This window comes from Rattus norvegicus, chromosome 7 (genome assembly GCF_036323735.1).
Source record: "Rattus norvegicus strain BN/NHsdMcwi chromosome 7, GRCr8, whole genome shotgun sequence".
NCBI classification, from domain to species: domain Eukaryota; kingdom Metazoa; phylum Chordata; class Mammalia; order Rodentia; family Muridae; genus Rattus; species Rattus norvegicus.
Window position 1 is genome coordinate 9,407,501 of NC_086025.1, and position 8,285 is coordinate 9,415,785.

An 8,285-nucleotide genomic window follows, 5' to 3' on the forward strand; every position below is an offset into this window, starting at 1 on the left:
GAATTATCATCAGCCCTCGGGCCTGGGCCGTGCGGTCACAATTCTCTAGACCCGTTCCATGAGTGAATGCGTGATTGTATGACTGGCTAAGGGAGGTGATGCTGGGATGACCCTGACGCCTCCTGTGGCTTCTGCCCCTTACCACTCCGCCTGCAGGGATGGACAGCCGCAAGAGCTGGGCCACTCTGAGAGGCCAGCGGGGTCAGAGGTCAGGGTTCACAGGGTCTAAGCAGCAGGTTCACACCAGGCCGTCTGTGCTCTCCAGCTCTCTAGACGCCAGGTCCACGCTCATGGCTGATGATGTCAGGTACTAACAACGTCGCCCAGGCCCGGAAGCTGGTGGAGCAGTTGCGCATCGAAGCTGGGATCGAACGCATCAAGGTGAGCTGCGTCAGGGGGTGGGGAGTGAGGGGGACCCTGTGAGAGGGCACCTGTCCTCAGCCATAGATTCTGACTGTGTACCCAGGGGTAACCCTGAGAGCGAGCCACAGCCGCTTGTGTTCTGTCTGTCGGGACTGAACCTGGGGTGAACGTGGCTTTCCGCATCAGGCCGGCACTGCAGGCGACTCGGGTCACCCTCTTGTCAGTTTCTTGTCTTCCTCCGGTTACCACAGAGGGGAGCAGGAAATATACACAGAGGAATGGCGCAGATGGGTGTCCAGCTGCTTCCACAATCTGGCATGGTTTTCGTTTCTTGAAATGACAAGAAAATGAAACGAAACATTTCATTTCAAAAGAAAACTGAACCGTGTAGTAAATAAAAAGGGGCTGAGAATCCTCAGAGGAGCCCAGAGGGTCCTGGAACATTTGTACTCTGAGCCACGCCCCCACCCCCTCATTGGGGGGATTCTGGGTGGGACCCGGTCCATGGCCACGCTCCCAGCCCTCTCACTGCTTGTTACACTTTCAGGACCATAAGCCCATGCCAAGGCCTATTAACAGAGCCATCACCTCGTCCCATTCCCTCGCAGCCATTTCTCTACTTACTATCTCTGGATTCACTCATTCTAGAAATACTTTATCATGGAGTGAGTATATACTATGTGGCTTCTGCGTTTGATTCCCTCACTGAACACAAGTTCCTCAAAATCCCTTTGTGTTGTAACCTGTGTCAGAGCCTCATTCTTTATCATGACTGTGTAATATTCCACAGCATGTGTACCACAGAGTTTGTGTGGCCTCCTCTGGGCTCTCCCTGCCTGTGGCTGCTGTGGTTATCTGTCCCATGTGACCTCTCCTTTCTCCTCCTTGTGCTACACAGGTCTCCAAGGCCTCGTCAGAACTGATGAGCTACTGTGAGCAACATGCCCGGAATGACCCCTTGCTGGTTGGTGTACCAGCCTCTGAAAATCCATTCAAAGACAAAAAGCCTTGCATAATTCTCTAGTTCTCTCTCTCTTCCTCCCTCCTTCCTCTCCCTCTCTTTCTCCCCACCCCAAAGGTATTGTCCAGTTTTTCCTGTAAGAAAAAAATATTTGAATCCCTTCTACTTTGAATTTTAAAGGAACAGAAACCATTGTGAATGCCTGGAGCCTCCTGACCTAGCTGGAGTTCGTCCTGGCCTAACTTTAGCCTCATCCACCCCCTCCCGTCGAGAACCACTGATGTGACAGTTTTTAAGCTCCCCTTAGTTGGCCTGGGGAAAGGGTTCTGTTGGCCAAAGGCGAGCCTAGCAAGTTTGCGGACCATAGCTGCAGTCCTCGGGTCCCACATAAAACATGCAGGTGCGGTGTCAGAAGGCTGAGATGGAAGGATCCCCGAGGCTTGGGGACTGCATCCTAGCAGCCAGTAAACTCCAGACAGTGAGAAACGATGCCTCCAAACACAAGGCAGAGGAGGATACCCAGCCTTGACCTCTGGCTCCACACGCGGCACACACAATGCACCCTGTACTACCCAGTGTCATTCTCGAGTGGCCCTGTCGTGTGCACGGTGACAGTGATGCCCTTTCTCCAGAGAGTTGGCCCATTCTAGAAACGGGCATTTGGGTCTCCATACAAAGGAAGCACTTGCTGGTATGGCCGAGTGTGTAACTTTGTCTCCGAAGCCTGAGATCCATGTGTTCATTGGTGACTCCTCGTTTTTCTCCCAGTTACACAGATGGTTGTGAGGGCAGAAGTGCAGATTTAATTATCTTGAGGTGATTGAGAAGGACCGATGGGGTTCTCCATCCCACATCGTGACTGTGCCTCCAGATCCCCCTTCCTGGGTCAAACTATTTTTTAACTAACTAGAACCCAAGTCCCTCAATGTGTGGACTGTGGCCATTTTCTGCACTCCTTCATTGGGAGATTCATCTCTGACCACACCCCCAACCCCTCACTGAGGGATTCTAGACGGGGCTCCACCCCTGACCACGCCCCAGTCCCCCATTGAGGGATTCTAGAAGGGGTTCCACCTCTGACCATGCCTCAGCCCCCTACTGGGGATTCTAGAAGGGGCTCCACCCTGACCACGCCCCCAGACCCTTACTGGTAAATTCTAGATGGCACTCCACTTCTGAGGCGGGCCTCTTCTCTATTGTGTGAGCAGAGCCCTAGAGTCCAGGCTGGCCTGGACTGGAACTGGAGATCTTCCTGCCTCTGGCTCCGGAGTACCTACCTGATAGGCCTGTGTTGCATGCCTGGCATCGGATTGGACGGAAGATGACAGACCGTCTGTCTATGACAGTGACAGTGGCAGGTCTAGGGAGGACACAGCTTAGGTGTGCCAGTGTGGTCTGCAGCCATACACAAAGGCATCTCAAGCATTTGAGACTCCAGTTACCTCTTTCTCCTGCCGGATCAGTGTGGGAGCAGAAATGAAGCCAGTCCAGTTACTCCCTGCAGCTCTGGTGGAAATCTGCTTCCCAAACCCTGTGCCAGGCTCATCCCTGGACAGTTGCTCAAACTGCCCATGGGCAAAGTGAATGGAGCTGGCAGATCTGGCTCCTAGCCTATTAGGCACAACCTACCACCTAGATAAGGTGGCAGCCCCCCCCCCCCCCAGTCCATTTGATGGAATCAGGGAAAGAAGTTTGGGATGTGACTAAGGGGGAGGGGCACTGCAGGTGCTAAGAGAGGACCCTGTTTCCCCCTCCATGGGCCACAGAGAGCACAGACCAAGGGTCAGGCCCCTCCTGTGCACTGACTCCCAATTACTGGTCAGAGAGGGCCAGGACTTTGGTGAGCCTGACTCTCAGAACCTGTGGTGGAATCAGAAAAGCCAGTGTCCCTCCAGAACTGCAGCCACCTTTCATTAGGCTAGGAACCAGGTCCCAGCAGGTGTGTCTCCAGCTGCACTGGCAGGGGACAGTGAGGAGAGAGGAAAGGACATACATTCTGGGGACCGGGACTGCAGAACACCCAGCCAGTATGGTAGAAACCTGGGTTCCACCCCAAGCTCGCAAAAAAACAGGCATGGGCACTGGGGATGTAGAGGCAGGAAGATCAGAACTTCAGGGTCTTTCTCAGCCACAGGATGGGCTCAAGGTTAGCCTGGGCTGCATGAGACCATGTCTCAAAGACAGAAATCTCAGTGTGCTCTCTCATGTTCCTAACACGCCTGATTGTTTCCCTCTGGAGGCTGCTGTGCCAGCCTGGCCAGCCTGCGTTTGGTCGCAGCCTTGTTTCTCAGCTCTGGGACAAAAACTCAAATCTGCATCTCTGCCCACACCTCCAGTTCCCCCTCCCCGGGTGACTCACAGGCCAAGGACAAAGTGGCCTCTTGCTCCCAGGGAGGGTAGGATGTGCTGGTGTAGCCTGTGTACGTCCTAAGCACTGGAGCCCTGCCTCGGCCTAGAGACGCTTAGGGAAACCAGAACACATCAGAGCAATTAGGAGCCAAGAATGGTGGCCCACGCCTTCAATGCCAGCACTTGGGAGGCAGAGGCAGGCGGATCTCAGTGAATTCGAGACCAACCGGGTCTACAGAATGAGTTCCAGGACAGCCAAGGTTATAAAGACACTGTCTAAAAACAAAACAAAACAAAAACCCAAATCTGTCAGACCTGCTGCAACTTGAGCCACCTAGGAGGGACTTCCAACCTAAGAAGGATGGTGGGCATGGGGGTGCATCCTACACAGAAGCCATACACACCGGCCAGATGTCACACGTCACTTTCCAATTCTGCCCCCACTCCAGGGCTGGCTCCTCCCCCTTCACCCTCCAGGGCTGGCTCCTCCCCCTTCACATTCCAGGGCTGGCTCCTCCCCCTTCACACTCCAGGGCTGGCTCCTCCCCCTTCACATTCCAGGGCTGGCTCCTCCCCCTTCACACTCCAGGGCTGGCTCTTCCCTCTTCACTGCTTTGTGACTCTGGTTTTTATTTCTGAATAAAAAAAAAAAAATCCCGTGTGCCATTCCCACTCTCCCAGTGTTGCTATTGTGTGGAATGAGGTCACAGGAGGACGAGTCCTCCACAATAAAAACCTCTCTTTTCCTTTTGCCTTGACTCCAAAGTCTTTTTCTCTCCCTGACAGGATGGCTCAGATATTGTGAGGGATGGTGCCCAGCCTTTCACACCCCCTTTCTCAGGGACTCCATCGGACACCTGGGGTGAGGGAGGCGTGAGGCTCAGGCCTGGAGGACCTTAGGTCTGCTCTTTGAACTGTTTTGTTTTGAGACAAGCATCTCACATAGTCTAGGCTGGCCTCGAGCTCATTGTACATTGCAGGCTAGCCTGACTTTCCTGCCTCTAACTCCTGAGTACTGTGTGACGGGGTGGCCAGCATGGCTGAGTCCCCACAGTGCTGGGGGTGGGAACCAGAGCTTTGTTCATACTGGGTGAGTGCTCCTCCCACTGTGCTCCCCTGCCCTGGACTTTTTGTTGTTTCCAGGCACACTGTATACCTGCCTAGAGTCACCCAACAAGGGGCTTAGAACATGGCTCCGTGAAAGAAAGCTCACATCGTGTGTGCAAAAGTCCTGGGTTCAATCCCAGCACCATAAAGGATAGACCTAAACACTTTTATTCCTAAACACTTGTGCAATCAGATGTTAAAACACGGGCATCCCTTGGCTGTAGTCCAGGACAGCAAGGAAGCTCCAGCAAGTACCTAACTAGTCCCTTACAGTTGCCGCAGCCCCAGCCGCCTCCTTTGCAGCCAGCAGTGCAGGGTCTCCCAGTCTGCCTGCCTTTCACCTGCCTCCTGAGGACCAGACTGGAGACAGGAAGTGCTGGATAACCAAGGACAGTCCCCGGCACAGGGCCCTCTGCAACGTTTCTCTGCTGTGGGAGATGACATGACATCTGAGGGTGCAGATGAGGGGGTCCTTGGGGCTTGCCGCAGCCACCTACAGCCTGGTGCCCATGGAGCCTGAGCTTGAGGCAGACATTTCTGTGACCCGAGGTCCAGGGTGAACTTGGGACAGTGAGGAGGGAGGGAGAGCCGGCTAGAAAGGGTGTGCTGTTGACTCAGCTACCCCTTGCTGTGGCCTGTGGTTACCTCTGAGGGACCATGGCCAACAAACTCACCTGGGCAGAGACCCGGGATTCCGGGCGGAGGAGGGGAGGATGGGTTCCCGGGCTCCACTCTGCACAGCGTTCCCAGCGGCTCTCTGTACATGAGGTCACACTGTGAGACATCGGTGATAACCCTCTCCCCCAAACAGAGCCAGCCTTCCCGGGACAGCAAAGTTGACTGAAACTGCAGGAAGTTTTAAAGGTGGCGGTGGGAGGGGCCTCAGGCCAGGAAGGCTTAGGAGTTAAAAAAGAACAGGGCAGGTTTCCAGAAGTGTCTGCTGTGTATGAGACGATGCTGCCGCATCCCCGAACCAAGCTAATGTGCGTGAATCACAGGCCACACACCCTGCTCTGCAGTCCCACAAACCCTCCAGAACAGCTTCTCAGAGACCCTAAATGTCCTAAAGGGCTCCGTGGAAGCTTTCCTGTGACAGGGGCAGATCACAGCCACAAGACAGAGACACAGGGGCAGCACTTGGGAGGCCAGGGCAGGCGGATCTGGAGTGCAAGACTAGCCTAGGCTACAGAACCTGGTGCCGGCGAGGTGGCTCTGCAGTTAAGGCACTGGCTGCTCTTGCAGAGGTCCCAGCTTCAATTCCCAGCAACCACGTGGCGGCTCACAACCTCCCGTGACTCCAGCTCCAGGGGAATCTGACGCCCCCTCTGGTCTCTGAGGGTACTGCACTCAAACATAGTACAAATAACTAAAAACAAGATAAATGATTCTTTTAAAGGAAATGTTCAGAGCGGCTCTGGTTCTAGAGATAAAAGCTGGAATCATCTGAGGCATTTGGCCACAGGGAAAGGAAACATGTTCACAGCAAAGGATGCGACTCAGCCACGGGAAGGGACACGGTGCTAGCATGGGGTGACTTGAGAACACTGTGCTGAGGGAAGCAAGCTTTGCAGAGAGGCGAACAGTGGGAGTCCACGGAAAACAGGTGACCCTCAGGTGACGGCTGTGATCATCAGGACGACAGCCCCAAACACACCCACACCTAAACAGACGGGGCTGGGCCTTGGTCCACGTGCTTAGGAGCAAAGAACCTGGCAGGAGGGTTCTGAGCCTTCTGGATCATCTAGGGCCCGAGGGTCACCGCGGCTTTTACACGGACATTTTATGGCAAATGTCTACTGGACAGGGGTGGAGACTGGCTCAAACCTGTCATCCCAGCGCTCAGGGGTGGAGGCAAGAGGATTGTTGTGAGTTTAAGGCCTCAAAAACACGGAAACAAAACGGTGTGGAGGCAGCTAGGGTGCTGGCTCAGAGGTTGAGAGTAATGGCTGCTCTTGCAGAGGATCCGGGTTAGGTTCCCAGAGCCCACATAACTGTAGCGCCAGGGGCTACAATGTGCCCTTCTGGCCTCCAAAGGCACCCATAGGGCGCAGGTACAGATGTAATTGAAAACAGTTAAATAAGCAAACAGGGCCAAAGGGACAGTCAGGGTGGGGGATTGAGGAGGAGACACTTGCTGCCAAGCCTAAGGGCCTGAGTTCAATCCCTGGGACATGGTAGAAGGTGGGAAAACTCCTGAAAGTTGTCCTCTGACCTCCACAATTAACTCCCTGGCATGTGCACCTGGATCCCACCAGTAAGTAAATGTACTGTTTTAAATAACAATAAAAAACAAACGAGCAAGAGCTAGGAAGATGTCTCAGTAAAGGAACTTGCCACACTAATGAGGGCCAGAGCCAAATCCTGTGCTCACAAGTGAACGGCAGCTTGTGGCATGGACACCTGGCAGCCAGCATGGTGTCAGGGGGTGCAGTTGACTTTCCAGGGCTCACTGGCTGCCATCTAGCTCTGGGCTCCAGGAGAGATGCTGTCTCAAAGGAATAAAAGGAGGGCAACCTAGCATGACAGGGCGTGTTAGCATGACAGGCCGTGTTAGCATGATAGGCCGGGCTGGTTCTTTCTGGACTACAGAGTGTTCAGGCTGTGCTCAAGGCTGGGCAGATGGCTCAACAGGTAGAGCCCGACAGCACCTGCCGCTCTTCCAGAGGACATGGGGAAATTACATATTTCAGGCTCATGTGGCTCGCAGGACATTTACAAAGCTTAGGCTCAGGGCTTCTGTGAACAAGAAAGAACTGTGGAGTGAGAGGAGGGGAGGGCACTCCCAAACCCCAACAGTACAGCTCTGGTGAGTCCTCACCATGCCCTGTGGGCTGTCAGTGACCAGCTCCCACACCACCACGCTCCTGTAAGCAGCCCCAGTAAGCGCATTTGGTTCGCACACAAATAAATCAATGAAAAATGAAAAATGAGAAAGCCTTTTTGAAGCAACGTCTCCCTCTGTCTTTCTGGCTGACACCAAACTCACTACATAGACTAGCACAGGCTTGATCTCAAAGAGATCTGCCTGCTTATGTCTGGTAAGAGCTGGATTTGAAGTCTCGGGCCACTAATAAACATTTTTTAACAAATAAATGTAGTAAAAGCATTTTTTTTCCTTTTCTTTTTTTCGGAGCTGGGGACCGAACCCAGGGCCTTGCGCTTGCTAGGCAAGCGCTCTACCACTGAGCTAAATCCCCAACCCCAGTAAAAGCATTTTTAAGGCTTCCTAGGAGCTGTCAGTGCAGGTCCAGATGACTCTGACAAAGACCTGGTCACAGTGTACAGTCCCCTGGGATTGTCTGGATCCGGCTGATCTGTGAGCCTGTCAGTGAGGGATCCTCTTGATTACTTGACTAACTGATGTGGGGAGACCCCAGCCCACCGTGGGCAGCACCATTCTCTATGTGGCTTGGCCCTGAACTGTATCAAACAGGAGAAACTGAGTGGAGGACTAGCATGTGCCCTTCGCTGACTTGATGGTTGTTTTAACTTCCTGTTGCCTTGA

The 8,285-nt window shown here is 53.7% G+C and overlaps 1 protein-coding gene across 6 annotated transcripts in view; it reads left to right on the plus strand.

Moving 5' to 3' along the window:
- Positions 1-4,424, plus strand: part of Gng7 (G protein subunit gamma 7) — a 63,777-nt gene extending 59,353 nt beyond the window's left edge. For 5 of the 6 annotated variants that reach the window (XM_017595070.3, XM_039079813.2, XM_039079814.2 and 2 more), the window contains 2 exons: positions 266-381; positions 1,262-4,424. In XM_017595070.3, the coding sequence (XP_017450559.1) occupies positions 298-381; positions 1,262-1,387 (210 nt within the window). In that variant the 5' untranslated portion in view covers positions 266-297 and the 3' untranslated portion in view covers positions 1,388-4,424. 6 annotated transcript variants of the gene reach the window in all.
- The last annotated feature ends 3,861 nt before the right edge of the window (positions 4,425-8,285 follow it).